The sequence below is a fragment of the Heteronotia binoei genome, chromosome 8 (genome assembly GCF_032191835.1).
Source record: "Heteronotia binoei isolate CCM8104 ecotype False Entrance Well chromosome 8, APGP_CSIRO_Hbin_v1, whole genome shotgun sequence".
Classification (NCBI taxonomy): domain Eukaryota; kingdom Metazoa; phylum Chordata; class Lepidosauria; order Squamata; family Gekkonidae; genus Heteronotia; species Heteronotia binoei.
The window spans coordinates 69853766-69873330 of record NC_083230.1 but is presented as its reverse complement, the minus strand read 5'-3'; the positions used below and the strand labels follow the sequence as shown (position 1 = coordinate 69873330).

General features: G+C 41.1%; 1 protein-coding gene across 1 annotated transcript in view; it reads right to left on the bottom strand.

The window, feature by feature from the left end:
* PLXNC1 (plexin C1) overlaps positions 1-19565 on the bottom strand; it is a 120850-nt gene that overhangs the window by 16121 nt on the left and 85164 nt on the right. The window contains exon 23 of the mRNA XM_060244421.1: positions 16144-16247. Within this exon, the coding sequence (XP_060100404.1) occupies positions 16144-16247 (104 nt within the window). The remainder of the gene's footprint in view (positions 1-16143; positions 16248-19565) is intronic.

Below are 19565 nucleotides of genomic sequence, written 5' to 3'. Positions count from 1 at the left end.
TGTGTCCCAGTTTAGCCAGATTTGGCTGTCAGTGGTATTATCTCTGATTTCACTGTCTTTCTGGGCAGGCATTCTTTAAAGGGCCAGCAGCTCATGGGAAGTTTGCCTAACGCAGCCTAGGGAGAATTCCCACTGGGTCATGAGGTAGGGAGAAGGGAGATTACAAAAGTTGGATCCCCATTTCTATCCATGTCTGGAGAAAGCAGTACTAAGCTTTTGAAAGTTTATTCCCTGAAACTCTTTTGGCCTTCATGGCACATTTATTTCATGATTATTACTGAAAATAATTTTGTTGTATAGAGGAGGAGGCTGTTAAAAAATAATCTGCTCTGGGTGTCAAATATGTTAGGTACACCACTGTCCTATAGGGTTGTGATAGGTCAGCTGTGACTTGACAGCAAAAAAAGAGAATGGAGTATTAAAAAAATTTCTGACTGGGAGCCAAATAAGCTAGGTACACCACAGGGTGGGGGTGCAGAGAAATCTGTGACAGTGCAAAGAAGACAAAACACCATAGAGTGTAAATAGAAAAAAGGAGGTTAACAGAAACGAGGCTAAAGAAAACAGTGAATTAAAAGTGTGACAAAAATGCTGTTCCACAGCTGATGAGACAGCTCGTCATCTGTGATTAAAAACCTCTAATTAAAGTGTAAAGTAACCTTTCAGATTGATTTAAACTCTGCAGCCCTGCCAAATTGCCTTTCCTTCCTCTCAGTTTTAACTTTACTTTAGAGGGCATTGCTCATTTACAAGCACTATTTTGCATACCCATGTCACATTGAGTACTATTCTCATCCTGGAAATTGTCTCAGATACACAGCATTATTCAAGAGATTATCTTTTCTACTAAGTTTTTCATCTGGGTTGATTAAAAGGTGTTACGTCTTGAAACATAAGCTAATGTACCGAATGGTGATCGCTACAGAAGCGACCCAGGGAAACCCACGGGTCCCCGGATGTAGCTCGCTAGACGCCCCGCCCATCAAGATCTGTGGCGGGAAGTTTGACTGGTCAGGATTGGACTGGCCAGACTGGGGGGCAGTTCCGGGGAATGTATATAAGCGGGACCCGGCCTGCGCGTTCTCTCTCTTGTAATGTACCACCGAATAAAGCATGTTGCCTTCAAACTGTCTCGTCACTCAGTACATTACAAAAGGAATAAAGATGAGTTGATTCTAATCCTTGCTTCATTTTCAAATTTGCAAAGTAATAGTAGTTACTTTCACAAGGATTACTGGTTTCCTAGAAATATCCATGTTTTTTCTCATCTCTTTCTATCTACATTATTTTGTTGATAAAAGTATAAACCTTCTCCTAACCCTGGTGAGTCATACTGTCAGAATGACTTCAAAAGTAATTCTGTTGACTGCCACGTGTGTTTTGAAAGTACAAGCATCCTTTGCTCTTCAATTACTGAAATCACAGCCCTAGGAGAGGATATCTGCCAAAACAACACAGAAATTACTTTTAGAGTCTGGCAGTCAGCCCAGACAGAAACCAGTTTGTTCACTGATCCACTTTGTAGAGAGGGGTTTTTTTTCCTGCCAAAAGGAATGTTGCCATTATAGAGTGCTCCTGGGAGAGCAAGACACAACATATTGCTATGATGGCTGGCTGGCTGTTCCTTTGCTAGGCTAATGCCCCAGAATGATTAGCTTTTATTTCACCAATGGGAGTTAATGAAAGGAGATAGTCTTCTGACAAACAAAAACCTCATAGATAGAAACCTCATCAGAGCTTGTATATGGTGACACCCTCTTCACAGACAGGATGGAGATTTTTATTTTTTGTGTGTGTGCAGCGGCAGTTTGATGTAGTGGTTAAGTATGCAGACTCTTATCTGGGAGAATCTGGTTTGATTCCGCACTCCTCCACTTGAACCTGCTGTAATGGCCTTGAGTCAGTCATAGCTCTGGCAGAGGTTGTCCTTGAAAGGACAGCTGCTGTGAGAGTCCTCTCAGCCCCACCCACCTCACAGGGTGTCTGTTGTGGGGGAGGAAGATGAGATTGTGAGCCACTCTGAGACTGAGATTCGGAGTGGAGGGCGGGATATAAATCCAATATCTTCTTCTTTTTAGTAGTTCAGAAGAGACAAATAGCCAACTTACGTCATGACAGGAACTGGAATGTCATGACAGGAACTCCAGATATGTAATTTGGACCTAATAAGCAGCTATCAGGAGGAGAGAAGTATGAATCAGGTACAGCAGTGGGGGATAACTATTCTCCCATGCCATTTCCTCAAACAACAATGGCATATGACTCCCATTCCTCACACCTGTGAGACACACAGTATCTATACCTTTTCCTCTCCAGGGATTCAAAAAAGCTCAAGAGGGTCATTTTGACAGGAGAATGCACAAGGGGAAGAGTTAGCCCCCAGGACCTAGGGGTTCTGGCACCCCAAGCAGAACCCTGCCCCCCAAGGACTCTACTCGCACACGCTTCACGCAAACACTTGACCCACCCCTCTCTTGCTTTAAAGGGAGCCAGGAAGAGGTTGCCTCCTTTCTTACAAAGGAAGGAGGCGGCCTCTTTCCCAGCTCCCTTTGAAGCAGGAGAGGGCCAGGCAAGGGACAGGGAGGGCCGAGCTGTGTGTTCTTTCTTCGAGCTCACATTATCCTGGAAGGAAAATATTTGGATTAGGGAGAAGTTTGCTATTTTTTCATTCCCCCCCCCCCCCCACACAATTACTTGCATACTCCCAACTAATATCTAATTCAGAAAGTTACTCAGGAGAATACATAAATCCAGAGAAGTTGGATTTTTTTTTGTAGGGCAGGCAGTACTCCCAGCTCAAGAGAGACTAAATAATGCTTAATAATAACACCCCGTTCTATTGGGTATTATTTTATTGGGTATACTAGCTATGCATATAGGGATTTTTTGCTGATTTTTATAAGTTTTTATTTTAATGTATGTATGTACAATCACTACTATTTCTGTTTCAACACAGGCTACAGAGAACTATAGCTTGGCTGAGTTACTCCCTGCAGACCAATATCAAACAAGTACCTTTATCAAGATAATCCTTCTCTTGTCTTCTTAAGAACATAAGATAAAGCTATGTTAGATCAGGCCACTAGCCCATTCAGTTCAACACTCCATGTCACACAATAGCCACAACCCAATTGCCATTAGGAGGTCCACCAGAGAGGCCAGAACTCCAGAAGCCCTCCCACTGTTGCCCTCCAAGCACCAAGAATACAGAACATCACTGCCCCATACTTAGTGTTCCATTTACACCTTCAGGCTAACAGCCACTGATGGACCTCTGCTGCATATGTTTATCCAGTCCCCTTTTGAAGCTGTCTATGCTTGTAGTCCCCACTGTTTCTCACAAGAGTGAATTCCACATATTAATTACTCATTGGGTGAAGAAGTGCTTCCTTTTATCTAAGCTTACTGCTCATTAATTTCATTGAATGCCCACGAGTTCTTGAATTGTGAGAAAGGAAGAAAAGTACTTCTTTCTCTGTTTTTTCTATCCCATGCATAATTCTGTAAACCGCTATCATGTCACCCCTCAATCATCTTTTATCTAAACTAAAGAGTCCTAATCTCTTTAACCTTTCTTTATAGGGAAAGTGTTCCATCCCTTTAATTGTGTAAGTTGCCCTTTTCTGTACTTTTCCCAATGCTATAATATCTTTTTTGAGGTGCAGTGACCAGAACTTTACACAGCATTCCAAATGAGGTTGCATCATAGATTTATACAGGGGCATTGCAATACTGGCTGATTTGTTTTCAGTCCCCTTCCTAATAATCCCCAAGCACAGCATTTGCCATTTTCATTGCAGTCACACACTGAGTTGACATTTTCAGTGAGATCTACCATGACTCCAAGATCTCTTTGCTGGTCACTTACTACCACTTCTGACCCCATCAACATACATTTATAGTTAGGATTTTTGGCTCCAGTGTTCATTACTTCACACTTGCCCATCCTTAACAAATCCTTCTGGAGCACCTCAAAGTCATCCCTGGTTCAACTTGGTGTCATCCATTTTACTGCTTACTCCCAGCTCTGAATAATTAATAAACACGTTAAAAAGCACCAGACGTAGTACTGAGCCCTGTGGAAAATCATACAGGTTTTAATCTGCAAAGGGATTTGTTCTCTTATCCCATGACTGCTGAGTTTACTTAGGAGCCTTTGATGAGGAACTTTATCAAAAGCTTTCTGGAACTCTAAGTAAACATCTGCTAGTCACCAGGGCTTGAATTCAGCAGGAGCTCACAGGAACACAGCTCCTGAACCTCCAGCCAGGGTCTGCATATAGTGGGGAGTTCTCTCCCCGCTGCATACAGATCCCAGGACATATGCAAATGAGATATGCTGCTGAGCTCCTGCACCTTTTTTCCTACAAAACAACCCCTGTTGGTCACCCTTGCCCACATGTTTTTTCACTCCCTCTAAAAGGTTAGTGAGATAAGCTCTTCCCTTACAGAATCTGTGCTTTTGTACATCGATGTGTCTACAAAATGTACCTGCAGAGCAACTGGTGGGAAATCCATTGCTTGTGCTGGGGAAAACAGAAGCCTGGGGGAGAACAACGCTAGTGAGAAATTGGTACCAGTATCGACATTACACTAACTAGCCTGTGATTTCCCAGAGCTCTTCTGGAATCTTTTTAAAAATGTTAGCTACTTTGCAGTCCTCAGGAATGGAGGCAGATTTTAGTGATAGGCTGCAATTTTTTTTTTGTCAGGAGATCCACAAGGTCACATTTGAGTTCTGTCAGAATTCTTGATGTATGCTGACTTCCGGTGTGAGTTTTCCAACAGAGCTGTCATCTCAATAAGGGGGAAACTTAATCCTTTGTTCAGGGTAGTATGGATCCTTAACCAGCTCCCTGCCTGCATTTCTTAGTTAGAGATTAGCCCAGGATTACGCACAAATACTTTGAGCCGTTGATCTCAGCCGATGATTGATTCCGAAGGGGATTTTTCTGAAGCTTTGAAGATCCGCCGTGGAAAAGGAGCGTCGTTCAGCATCTACAAAGGATGAAGAGCCAATCAATTGGCTTAAGCCTGTTTGGATCTCACTCTCTTTTGGGACTGATTAACATCTGAAAGACTAAGACGACCGAAGTTTAAAAAGCATAGCCGCTAAGGTACTTTGATCATTATCTTTCACTCCGGGACGTTTCTAAGCTAATCTAAATAACAGTGGAAGGTGGGAAAGCTTGGATAAGGAAGAAAGCGAGGGGAGGAAAAGAAATTTTGAAATTTGGACTCTGTTAAACTAAAGGCATTGATAGGATCTGGGAAAGAAGAAAATTGTTTTGAATACTTGTGGTCAATGACATAGGCTTCTGTGTTATGGCTCTGTACTTGCAATCAACATAACAAGTATTTAAAGACTGCGATATTTGGAGAACAAGAGCTGGGCTCAGTGAACCAGGAAGTAAAGCTGAAGTTGTACTGGCAATCAACATAACAAGTGCTCTAAGTACCGCGATAGTTGAAGAACGTGATCTGGGCTTAGTGAACCAGGAAGTAAAAGCTGAAGGAGAGAGGAGCAAGAAGAAGGTCTTTGCTAGGGATTTTTAACCACAGAGAAATTACGATCGCCATTTTGAAAGAGAGAAAATTGCCAAAAACTGTTAAAAATCGATATCTCAGCCCAGGAAGGTAGGAGAAGGACAAAATTAGTCTTATTTTAAACAGCAAGTTCTAAGCTACTGGACTTGGTGCTGGATTTAGAATTGGAGCCTTTTGAGTTGGGGGGGGGGGTTATGTCAGAAAGAAGATTAACTCGTGCAAGATCTCATTCTTTGGACAAAATGCAAAGCCAGTTTGATACCATGGAAGCCAGGATTATGAAGGGTGTGGAGAAGATGATAACAGCTAGCAAAAAAGAGCTTAAGAAGGATATTGGAGACCTTAAAAAAGAAGTTGAAGATTTTAAAGATGAACTAGGTATGGTTAAAAACAGGGTCAAGGAGGTTGAAGAGAAAGTAGATGTACATGCTTCCACCTTATTAAAACTTCAAGAGAAGGTAATAATTCATGACTGCAGATTAATGAAAACTCAAGTGCGTCTGAGAGGAATACCTGAAGGGGAGGGAATTGACTTAATGGATTATATGGTGAAAATAATTGCTGATTATTTAGAGGAAGATCCTGAAAAATTCAGAAACATGTTGGACTGTGTCTATAGAGTTAATTCATCATATGCAAAAGACAAAGGCCTACCAAGAGATATAGTGATAAGACTAAGGTCAAAGGACACAGCAGGGAAAATTCTAAATAAAAGTTTTCAAAAAGCTCTGACAGTGGAAGGGAGTAGAATCAAAATAATGAAAGAGCTGCCAAGACAAATGATAAACGACAGGAAGAAATACAAGAGATTAACAGAGAAGCTGCGTGCAGAGGGAACGAGATACAGATGGATACTACCCGAGGGTGTGGGCTTTGAACAACGTGGAAGAAGGATTACAATAAGGAATGAGGAGGAGATGTGCAGGTTTTTTTGAAGAGAATAAAGATTCTGCATCATAATGGAGTACAAGTTATTATCTTGGAATATAAATGGACTAAATTCACCACAAAAACGAAAAGCAACATTTCATTGGCTTAAAAAGCAAAAGTGTAATATAATTTGTTTACAGGAAGTTCATATACAACAAAAGGATTACAAATTTTTGTGGAATAAACAATTGGGATTGGAATTTTTTTCATTGGCGGATCAAAAGAAAAGGGGTGTGGTCTTTTACATTAAAGAACAATTAGAACCAAAACTGATATTTAAAGATAAAGATGGAAGATATATAGCAGTGGAAGTGATGATGGATGCAAAGAAAACGTTGTTATTAAGATTATATACGCTCAATGGAGCAAAAGATGTTTTTTTCAAAGACATTAATCGACAGTTGGGTGAAATATCCTATGACCAGATTCTGATGATGGGTGATTTTAATGGAACAATACAAAATAGTATAGATAGATCTGGCCAAAAGAGGAATAGTAAAGAAGGAAGACTGCCAAAATCATTTTTTGAGTTGGTTAAACAAGATAGCTTGGAAGATATTTGGAGAAAATTTAATCCTGAAGTAAGAGACTATACTTTCTTTTCAGCAAGACATAATACTTTTTCTAGAATAGATATGTTATGGGGCTCTAAAAGCTTGGGCCTCATAACTAGAAAAGTGGAGATTCTACCAAAGGTTTGTGCAGATCATAACCCAATATGTTGGATTACAAGATTGCAAAAGAAAACAAGAAGATGGAGAATAAATGAGGACTTGCTACAAGATAAAGATATTGTGACTTTTCTAAAAAAGGAAACTACAGCGTTCTTTCAAACAAATGATACTGATGATATAGAATTCCAGACGGTTTGGGATACTTATAAAGCAGTAATGAGAGGACTATTAATTACACTGAATAATAAAGATAAGAGGGCTAAAGAAAAGCAGATGTTAAACATACAAAATGAAATAAAGAAAAAAAGAAGGGGAACTAAGAAAAAGACCAGGGAAAAAGAAATTAATAAGGGAAATTACAATATTACAATCCCAAGTAAGACATTTGTTGAATAAAGAACTAGAATGGAACTTAAAAAGTTTGCAACAGAAATCGTTTGAAGGTGCGAATAAACCTGGGAAGTATTTAGCTTGGCAACTGAAGAAAAAGAAAGAAAACAAAATTATCAACAAAATTGTGGCAAAAGGAAAAGAGATAGTGGATCTAGAAGGAATTAAAAGAGATTTTTTTAAATATTATGCAAATTTATTTAAAGGTGTGAAAATAAAAAAAGAAAAAATGGAAGAGTATTTATGAAATATTAAAATAGCACCCCTGACTGAGTATATGAAAAAGATTTTGAATGACCCAATAGAAAAAATTGAAATTGAAGCAGCAATAAATGTAATGAAAGTAGGTAAGGCTCTCGGGCCAGATGGATATACAACTAAATTTTATAAAATTCTTAAAGATGAGATAGTACCAAAATTGCAAAAACTGATGAATACGATAAGGATAAAAGGGGAAATTCCAAATACTTGGAAAGAAGCTGTAATTTTGTTGATTCCCAAGGAAGATAGAGATGTCACAAATGTAAAGAACTATAGACCAATCTCATTACTAAACAATTACTATAAGATATATACAAGAATCTTGGCAGAATGACTTAAGCAATATTTGATCAATTTTATAAAGGAAGACCAAGTGGGATTTCTCCCTAAAAGGCAAATAAGAGACAATGTAAGAACTGTTGTAAATATTGTAGAATATTATGAGAAGCATCCAGAAAAAGAGGTGGCGTTATTTTTTGTAGATGCAGAAAAAGCCTTTGACAATTTGAACTGGGACTGGGACTTTATGTTTGCAGTAATTGAAAAAATAAATCTGGGAGTATATTTTATAAGAATGACGAAAGCAATGTATACGGATCAATGCGCAAAATTGTGTATAAATGCAGACCTTACAAAAGAAATGAAGGTGAGCAAAGGTACAAGACAAGGATGTTCGCTCTCACCATTGCTGTTTATAATGACTCTTGAAATTCTGTTAATGCAAATACAAGATGACAAAGAGACAGAAGGATTGAAAACTAGAGGATTTTCTTATAAATATAAAGCATTTGCAGATGATATTGTGTTCATAACTGAGAATCCGATACAAGCGGTACCTTTGTTGATAGCTAAGATAAAAGAATGCGGAGAAATTGCATGACTATATATAAATAAATAAATAAAGAGAAGTCGACATTTTTATGTAAAAATATGCAACTAAATAGACAGAAAGAATTGCAGAATTTGATGGGATGCGAAGTTACTTCTAAAGTTAAATATTTAGGTCTAGAAATAACTATGAAGAATATCGATTTGTATAAAAACAATTATGAAAAGTTATGGTTTAAGATGGACAAAGATATGATGAAATGGAATAGACTCAATCTGTCCTTGTTGGGTAAGATTGCCACAATTAAGATGAACATTTTGCCAAGAATAATGTATTTGTTTCAAACTATTCCGATTGTGAAAGATAGCAAACAATTTAACAAATGGCAAAGGAAGATATCTGAATTTGTATGGGCTGGGAAGAAACCAAGGATTAAGATGAAAATTTTAACAGTTGCTAAGGAGAGGGGAGGTTTTCAACTTCCAGATTTAAGATTGTATCATGATGCAGTTTGTTTGACATGGATAAAGGATTGGATGATGCTGTTAAATAAAAAACGTTTATTGTTAGAAGCTCATGGGAACAAATTCGGCTGGCATGCTTATATGTACTATGGAAAAAATAAGATGGATGGTCTTTTTTCTCACCATTATATCAGAAATAACTTACTAAATACATGGATAAAATATAAGAAATATGGTGATGAAAGAAAGCCGCTAAGGATAGTGCCAGCAGAAGTAATAAAAATGACAGCTGAATCTGATGAAGAGAGAGGGATGTCATATAACCAACTGCTAAAGATTCTAGGTGATAAAGTTGAATTAAAATCTGCAGAAGAGTTAAATAACAAGTTAAATAACAATAATAATATCAAATGCAACAAATAAAAGGTTTGATAGAAAATGATTAGAATTTGTTGGAATTAGGCGTGAGCAAACGGAATTGGAAAAGGTTCTGCTTGGAGATAATGAAAAATTAATATCGAAAATATATAAATTATTGTTGAAATGGTCTACAGAAGAAGAAGTAGTAAAATCTCAAATGATTAAATGGGCAATTAATGTAAACAAGGAAATACAAATGGATACATGGGAATATCTTTGGAAGAACTCGATGAAAATATCAACATGTCAGAATATTAAAGAGAACTGTTTCAAGATGATGTATAGGTGGTATATGACTCCGGAAAAATTGGCAAAGATGAGTAAAAAGATGTCGGATAGATGTTGGAAATGTAAGAAACATGAAGGTTCTTTTTACCATATGTGGTGGACTTGTGGAAAAGCGAAAAAGTTTTGGCAGATGATACAACAAGAAATATCTCAAATTTGGGGATATGATTTAAAGAAAGTAGCAGAGACTTTTCTGTTGGGATTATAAATGGAAAAATTTCCAAAAGAAGATAGAATTCTAATTTGGTACTTGCTCTCAGCTGCTAGGACATTATATGCGCAGTTATGGAAACAAGAAAAAATACCAGAGAAATGGGATTGGATTGTGAAAGTTTTATCACGGAGTGAGATGGATAAACTAACAAGAATTTTAAGAGACTATGATTTGGAAGTGTTTAAAAGGGATTGGAAGAAATTTAGAGGATATATAGAAAAAGAATGGAATTTGAATTGACATTGGGCAATTTTTTAACAATGAATTTTAAAAAAGGGAGAAATTGAACTTTGACGGGTTAAGGGTACCTTTATAAGTGAACTTAAGTATATAACATCGGTGGAAGTCTAGTAAAGGAGGGAGGGGGAATTAGAAAAATATCATATGGGTTAGGGATAGTAATGATATTATTTGATATTGTTACCATATGTTATTAATAAATTGTTTTAAAAGGAAGAACTCTTGGATGTATGCTATCTGGGCCTGGTGACCTGTCAATTCTCAATTTGTTCATCAGGCATAGAACCTCCTCTCTTATCACCTCAATCTAACTCAGGTCTTTCAACACCGCTCCTGAAATTGATGGTTCTGGTGTGGACAGGTGCATTTTTAAAAGCTTAGAAGTGCTGTACAAACATATAAAGGCCTGTGAAGGGTAAATTCTTCACAGAGCCAGAGACCCTTGAATGACAGGCCACTTCAAGGAATCTTGAATGGTTAGCATCAGCTGAGCAGAGAAAGTCCAGAGAGAGATGGTTTCTGAGGAGAGATTCAGTTTAATTTCTTACTTTGACTTTCTGTTTGATTTCAGCCTTAACTGAGAGCAGTTTAACTCAGACAGGAGAACCGGGGAACAATTGGCAAGGAAGCTTGGGAAGTATGTGAAGACTTCCATTTGTGCCAAGGAAAGAGGATAGATCTTTGAGAGAGAGAAGAAAATTCCCTACCTTGTCAGACAGGAAGTTAGCTCTGAAGAGTGCAGAGATCTCTGTTCTGGTGTGGTTAGAACCTGCCCTTAGAGATTTTAACAGTCAGTTAAAAACTCAATACAAGTACTAGTGTTTCAAGAGAAGGGGTTAGAGTACTGGAAGAGTGTACCAGCCTTCTAGAAACTAAAAGAGTCAGTGAATACTCAAAGAAAGTGTACTGGGGTGTTTGGAAAACACTGGAACAAAAGCCTCTCAGTCTCAACATAGTTCTTATATTTCAGGCTAATGAGCATTTCTTAAACTATTCTCAATTAATGAAAATGTTTATGTTGAGAATAGCTTAAAAAATACTCATTAGCCTAAAATATAAGAACTAAAGTCTGTGCATGTACTGGTTTTACCTCATAAATTTAAATCCCTGATTTAATCTGACCTTTTTCTGTATGTTAAATAAAATATTTTGTTATTTTTGGGTTTCAAAATGCCTCAAGTGCCATTTAAATTGTTTGTTAAGCTCCTGATCCTTCCCTTGGGTTCCTGGGCTGAGCCAACATCCAAAATATTGTAGTGTTACAGAATGGAACAGCCAGAGTGCTTCAGTAAAGAAGAAAACACATTACTAGGATGGCTTGTGACTATGAATGAGGCGAAGTGGACAGGGTCATCATAACAAGCATCTCCCATCTTCTCCAGTGAAGATAGATACAAAAAATTAATTTAGCTTCTCTGCCATTTCCCTGTCATCCTTTAGTAATCCTTTTACTCCTTGGTCATCCAAGGGTCCCACTACTGCCTCCCTGGCTGGTTTTCTGCTTCTAATGTATCTGAAGAAATTTTTATTGTTGCTTTGTGTTTTTTGCAATATGTTCCTCATAGTCCCTTTCTGCCTGTCTGATCACCAACTTGCATTTTATTTGCCAAAGCCTGTACTCCCTTGGACTAGTGGCCCAGGAAACCAAGAGCAGCAGAGCAGTGGGTGGGGGCACCTGAAGGTGCCCTGAAGGCAAGGTGGTGCCGAAAGCGGCTGTCTACCTCACCTACTCCTACCTGCCACCCATGTGCTAACCTTAATAGCATTATGGTCTCTGTTCCCAACTGGTGCTATCATAGCTTCAGGTCTTGACCATTACTTAGGACCAAGTCCAGGATCACCTCCTCCTTGGTAGGCAATGTGACCATCTGTTCCATGGTACAGTCATTGAGAGTACCTAGAAACCCAGTCTCTTTCTCCTGACTTGGAAACAATGTGTGGGTAGTTAACAATCACTTATTATGACACAGTGATTTAATCTAGCTGCTTTCCTTAATTCTTTCATTGTTTTAAAATCCTTCTCTAATCTTTGATCTGGTGGATGATACCATACTCTCAGAGTTAAGCTTCCTTGTGGGAACATTATTTCCACCCATAGAGTTTCAGTAATTGAATCTAATCCTCTTGCGTTCTCAGTTTTACTGGACTGTGTACCTACTCTGAAATACAGAGCCATTCCACCTCCAACCCTTCCTGCCCTATCCTTTCAATACAATTTATATGCAGGAATCATATATCCCAACTGATTATCCTCATCCCACCAAGTTTCTGAAATTCTTGCAATGTCTGTGTTCTCCTCTAAGCATTCCAGCTCCCCCATTTTACCTTGGACATTTGTGGCATTTGTATAATAAATATCTATAATTTCCCACACATGTTAGGTCTGCAACATTTCTCCTGTGGCCTCTAGATCTTGTCAGGCAATCAATTTGTTATCCTCTCCGTGGGCAGTCCTAATCCATTTCCCTGTAGAACAGCAACAGCTCCCCCTTCATCTCTTAGAGATGAGCCATCTCAAACCACAGGCAATTCATCTGTCATCTTTCCACCAAGATTTAGTTTTAAAACTGCTCTGCCACATTTTTTACTTTAAGCACCAGCAGCCTGGTACCTTCTTGGGACAAAGGGAGGCCACCTCTTTGGTACAGGTCTTGCTTGTTCCAAAAAGCATCCCAGTGCCTAACCAACTTAAGCCCTTCCTCCCTATACATAAGAACATAAGAGAAGCCATGTTGGATCAGGCCAACGGCCCATCCAGTCCAACACTCAGTGTCATACAGTGGCAAAAAATTTTATATATACACACACACTGTGGCTAATAGCCACTGATAGACCTGTGCTCCATATTTTTATCTAAAGCCCTCTTGAAGGTGGCTATACTTGTGGCCGCCACCACCTCCTGTGGCAGTGAATTCCACATGTTAATCACCCTTTGGGTGAAGAAGTACTTCCTTTTATCCGTTTTAACCTGTCTGCTCAGCAATTTCATCGAATGCCCACGAGTTCTTGTATTGTGAGAAAGGGAGAGAAGTACTTCTTTCTCTACTTTCTCCATCCCATGCATTATCTTGTAAACTTCTATCATGTCACCCGCCGTCGACGTTTCTCCAAGCTAAAGAGTCCCAAGCGTCTCAACCTTTCTTCATAGGGAAAGTGCTCCAGCCCTTTAATCATTCCAGTTGCCCTTCTCTTGACTTTCTCCAATTATATAATATCCTTTTTGAGGTGCGGCGACCAGAACTGCACACAGTACTCCAAATGAGACCGCACCATCGATTTATACAGGGGCATTATGATACTGGCTGATTTGTTTTCAATTCCCTTCCTAATAATTCCCAGCATGGCGTTGGCCTTTTTGATTGCAAACGCACACTGTCTTGACATTTTCAGTGAGTTATCTACCACGACCCCAAGATCTCTCTCTTGGTAAGTCTCTGCCAGTTCACACCCCATCAACTTGTATTTGTAGCTGGGATTCTTGGCCCCAATGTGCATTACTTTGCACTTGGCCACATTGAACCGCATCTGCCACATTGACGCCCACTCACCCAGCCTCAACAGATCCCTTTGGAGTTCCTCACAATCCTCTCTGGTTCTCACCACCCTGAACAATTTAGTGTCATCCGCAAACTTGGCCACTTCACTGCTCACTCCCAACTCTAAATCATTTATGAACAAGTTAAAGAGCATGGGACCCAGTACCGAGCCCTGCGGCACCCCACTGCTTACCGTCCTCCACTGCGAAGACTGCCCATTTATACTACTCCACAAGAGGACCTGTCCTTTTACTCCATGACTCTCAAGCTTTCTAAGGAGCCTTTGATGAGGAACTTTATCAAAAGCTTTCTGGAAGTCAAGGTAAACAACATCTATCGGGTCTCCTTTGTCCACATGTTTGTTCACCCCATCAAAGAAATGTAACAGGTTAGTGAGGCAAGATCTTCCCTTGCAGAACCCATGCTGAGTCTTCCTCAATAACTCATGTTCCTCAATGTGCCTACTCATTCTGTCCTTGATAATGGTTTCTACCAACTTTCCCGGTATCGAAGTCAGACTGACTGGCCTGTAATTTCCCGGATCTCCTCTGGAACCCTTTTTAAAGATGGGGGTGACATTTGCTACCTTCCAGTCCTCAGGAACGGAGGCAGATTTCAATGAAAGATTACAGATTTTTGTTAGAAGATCCACAAGTTCAACTTTGAGTTCTTTCAGAACTCTCGGATGTATGCCATCCGGACCTGGTGACTTATTAGTTTTTAATTTGTCTATCAGTTGTAGGACCTCCTCTTTTGTCACTTCAATCTGACTCAGGTCTTTCAACACCCCTTCCAAAATTAGTGGTTCTGGGGCGGGCAAAAAGTTCTCGTCTTCCACAGTGAAGACGGAGGCAAAAAATTCATTTAGCTTCTCAGCCATTTCCCTATCCTCCTTCAGTAATCCTTTTACTCCATGGTCATCCAAGGGCCCCACTGCCTCCCTGGCTGGTTTCCTACTTCTAATATATTTGAAGAAATTTTTATTGTTGGTCTTTATGTTTTTTGCAATATGCTCCTCATAGTCCCTTTTTGCCTGCCTGATCACAGTCTTGCATTTGATTTGCCACAGCCTGTGTTCCCTTTTACTAATCTCACTTGGACTGGTTTTCCACCGCTTAAAGGAGTCCTTCTTACCTTTTTAAAGTTTCCATTACTTTGTTTGTTAACCATGCAGGCCTTTTCTTATGCCTGTTTGTGCCTTTCCTAACTTGTGGTATGTATTTTATCTGAGCTTCTAGGATTATAGTTTTAAATAGTGTCCAAGCTTCCCCAAGGGTTTTGACCGTATGTACCTCTCCTTTCAGTTTCTTCCTCACATGCCTCCTCATCTCAGTGTATTTACCCCTTTTAAAGTTAAACGTGGTTGTGGCGGTCTTTTTGGACAACTCCCTATTTATACAAACGGTGAAATCAATAACATTATGGTCACTGCTCCCAAGTGGCGCAATCACTTTTACATCTCTCACCAAGTCTTGGGCATTACTTAGGACCAAATCGAGGATCGCCCCACCCCTGGTAGGTTCTGAGACCATCTGCTCCATAGCACAGTCATTGAGAGCATCAAGAAACTCAATCTCTTTCTCTCGACCAGAAAACATATTGACCCAATCAATCTGCGGGTAGTTAAAATCACCTATTACGACACAGTTTTTACGTTTAGCCGCTATCTTTAAGCCTTCCATCATATTATAATCGTCCTCTCTCTTTTGATTTGGTGGGCGATAACAAACTCCCATAGTTAAATTTCCTTTTGGACCCTCTATTTCAACCCAAAGCATTTCTAAAAGTGAATCTAATTCTCTGACCTCAGTCTTACTGGACCGTATATCCTCTCTGACATATAGAGCCACCCCACCTCCAACCCTTCCCTCCCTATCCTTCCGATATAGCTTATATCCAGGAATCACCGTGTCCCACTGATTCTCCTCATTCCACCAAGTTTCTGAAATTCCCACAATGTCTATGTTTTCTCCCAACATCATCTCATTCACACACTGAGGGTGTTTTCCCACAGAGCTTACCTCGGAGCGACGTCCCTCTTCACCGCGCAGTGTCTGCGCGGATTTCCCACCAACTGCTCTGCATAACCAGGAAGTGCCGGACCTTTTGCATCGCAGATGTAAACCGCTAAAAACCAGTTTACATTAGTGACACAAAAGCCGTGGCTCTTCTTGGTTATGCGGAGCAGTTGGTGGGAAATACGCGCAGATGCTGCGCGGTGAAGAGGGACGTCGCTCCGAGGTAAGCTTTGTGGGAAAACGCCCTGAGACTCCTAATTTGCACCTGTCTAGCATTATTTCACATGTGAGGTTTTTCTTAGAAATAACATTCTTAGTATATGTGTTCTTACCTCATAATGGCCTATGGTGTTCAACTTGGTAATTCCATTTTCCAGAATAACAGAGGAAGCATCTACATCTAGAAGTTCTCTTGCTTGCGTATCTGACTGAAGGGCTGCCAAACAAACAAAGTTACATGGCAAACCTGTTCCATCCTTAGCAAAGAAAGTAAAAGGAGCAGTGCAATCCTATGCAGAGTTGTTGCAGCCTAAGCCCATTGTGGGCTTTAGTGTATCCCAAATAGAAGCATATTCTAAAAGACCTATCTTTTGTCTATTGGTTACAATTCCCAAAACAGTACAAGTTGTTAGATTTGTCTACAGAGATAAACAGTACAATCCTAAACACAGTTATGCCCTTCAAAATCTACTGAAGTTACTGAATGGTATAATTGCTTAGATTGCACAGTGAATTAACTCTGTGAGTTGCTTGGAATAATATTCTATTCCAGGGATGGCCAAACATGCTCAATGTAAGAGCTACACAGAATAAACAATAGATGTTTGACAGCCACACAACAGGAAGGAAGGGAGGGAGGGAAATAGATGGGGAGAGAGGAGGAGAGAGGTGGAAAGAAAGCAACTTTAACTTTAAATGCATTCTCCAAGCTCCTGGCTTGGAGAAGTTGGAGAAGAGGGCATTTTCCAACACCTCTTAAAGAAACTGTGGTCCACCCTCTCCTGAAAAAAATCGACATTAGACCCGGACGAATTGGCACATTACCGGCTGGTCTTGAATTTACCCTTTTTGAGTAAAATTATTGAGAGGGCAGTAACACTACAGTTACAGAGCTTTCTGGATGACACTTCCATTCTAGACCCTCACCAGTCCAGCTTCCACCCAGGTCATGGGACGGAAACAGTGCTGGTCGCCCTGGTGGATGACCTCCAGTGGCATCTGGATCGAGGCGGCTCGGCGGTACTGATGTTGTTGGACCTATCGGCAGCGTTTGATACGGTCGACCATCAGTTGCTGACCCGCCGTCTCGCCAACGCAGGGATTCAGGGGTTGGCCTTGCAATGGCTTTCCTCCTTCCTTGATGGTCGGGGACAAAGGGTGGCGATTGGGGGTGAACTGTCCCAGAGGCATGCGCTTGACTGTGGGGTGCCTCAGGGGGTGGTGCTGTCCCCAATGTTATTCAACATCTACATGCGCCCCCTTGCCCTGATTGCCCAGAGGTATGGGTTGGGTTGTCACCAGTACGCTGATGACACCAAGCTCTATCTATTGATGGATGGCCTGCCTGACTGTGTCCCAGAAAATTTGGACCTGGCATTACAAGCTGTGGCTGGATGGCTTAGGCTGAGTAGATTGAAGCTCAATCCAGCAAAGACAGAGGTCCTTTGCTTGAGTCTTGGAGGTCTGGGAAGGGAAATTCCCCTACCGGCGTTTGACAGTGCACCACTGGCAATGGCGCACAAGGTCAAAAGCTTGGGGCTGCTACTGGAGCCTGCCTTGACTATGGAGGCCCAGATAGCAGCCGCTGCTAAATCCGCGTTTTCCCATTTTAGGCGGGCAAGGCAGTTGGTCCCCTTCCTGGAGTGAGGCGATGTGGCAACAGTGATCCATGCAACGGTCACCTTGAGGCTGGACTACTGTAATGCCCTCTACATGGGGCTGCCCTTGTGCCGAACCCGGAAGCTGCAGTTAGTGCAGAACGTGGCCACCCAGCTGTTATTGGGGCTCCCCAGGTGGGAGTACATTCAGCCGGGACTGCAGGAACTGCACTGGCTACCAATAGTATACTGGATTTGTTACAAGGTTCTGGTTATTACCTTTAAAGCCCTATATGGCCTAGGACCTGCCTACCTTAGGGACCGTCTCTCCCCACATGTTCCCCAGAAAGTACTTAGATCGGGATCACAAAATCTATTAGTAATCCCGGGCCGAAGGAGGCCCGATTGAAATCAACCAGAGACAGGGCCTTCTCAATTGTAGCCCGCTGCTGGTGGAACCAACTGCCAGATGAAGTGAGGGCCTTGCGGAACCTTGTGCAGTTCCACAGGGCCTGCAAGACTGTCCTCTTCTGGCTGGCATTCAATTGACTCGGCACCGGCATTTAAGAGAAGTGGAAGAAGGCCGTTGCCTCCAGAATAGCACCAACTCAATAGTCTGTTTTAACTGTTTTAATCATTGCATATCTATTTTATTACTGAATGTGTAATTTTAATACTTATTAATTTAATTGTTTGTGGGATTTTATGTTGTGAGCTGCCCTGAGCCTGCTTCGGCGGGGAGGGCAGGATATAAATCAAATCAAATAAATAAATAATTTAAAGAGATAAATGCCTTCTCCAAGCTGGCCGATAGGGCAGTGGGGGCTTTGAGAGCCACACAATATGTGTAAAAGAGCCACATGCGGCTCCTGAACCGCAGTTTGGCCACCCCTGTTCTATTCCATTGCCACTACATCATTTTACCACAAATTTCTGTCCCATATCAAGACTTTATGAAGAGCTCCAATGCCAAAGCTGATGATGTAGTTGTTCCCAGTTACTCTTAGTATAGCTGTGGCCATGAGTTAGTGCAGCATTTATGCCTATATATGGGCTGTGGGCTGTAGCATTCTTCTCTGGTACACAGCTTAGATTGAGAACAGCAGGCCAAAGAGGTACTCAACATTCAGCAGTTCTAAACACTGGACACCATGCAGCTGGGTCAAAGGGGTGCACTGGGGGAACATCTGGTACCAACCCTTGCTGAGGTCACTGCATACCATGGCTATTCAGATAATCCTCCATAACCCAAGTGTTTTTCCCCTTGTGCTGTATAGCTCAAGATGACCTGAAGTGGATCCCATATAATGGGGTAATCAAGCACCCAGGAAGTTCCCACAGAAAGAAGGTTTTTAAAAGATCAGATGGTGTACACAACTCAAAGGCACCTGGGGCCCTTGTTCTAGCCCAAGCTGTTGGGGTGATTGAAAACCCAGGACTTTTCCACATGTAAGTGAGAGGTCTTTGCAGACTGGATGGACTGTACCTTATTTTAGTACACAGGCTGGGGTGATTGAGCACCCAGGACTTTCCCACAAGTGAGGTGGTCTTCCCAGAGCAGATAGAGTATACCACTCCACAAAGGGCAATGTCATATGGCTTGGAGATTTCTGAGCTGGACTGTTGCATGTATTACAGGTTCCTTTGTTTTGGCAGTGGAGACAGGCAAGCTAAACTGCCTGCCTCTTGTGGCATTTAAACATTGGCTGAGGAACATAGGGCAGTTTGTGCAGGATGAACTCCCTGCATGATCGAAAGGGGATTCATCTTAAGCAGCTTTGGGGTGGGGGGTGGGGCACAGGATAGCCAATCTTGGGGGTGATACACTAGCCACACCCCCAAGAGGATATAATGGCTAGGAATAGCTATTCTGCCAATTCCAGCCCTAATACTAGCCCTCTGCCCTTAGTTACCCTAATAGAAAGGCAAAGACCTAA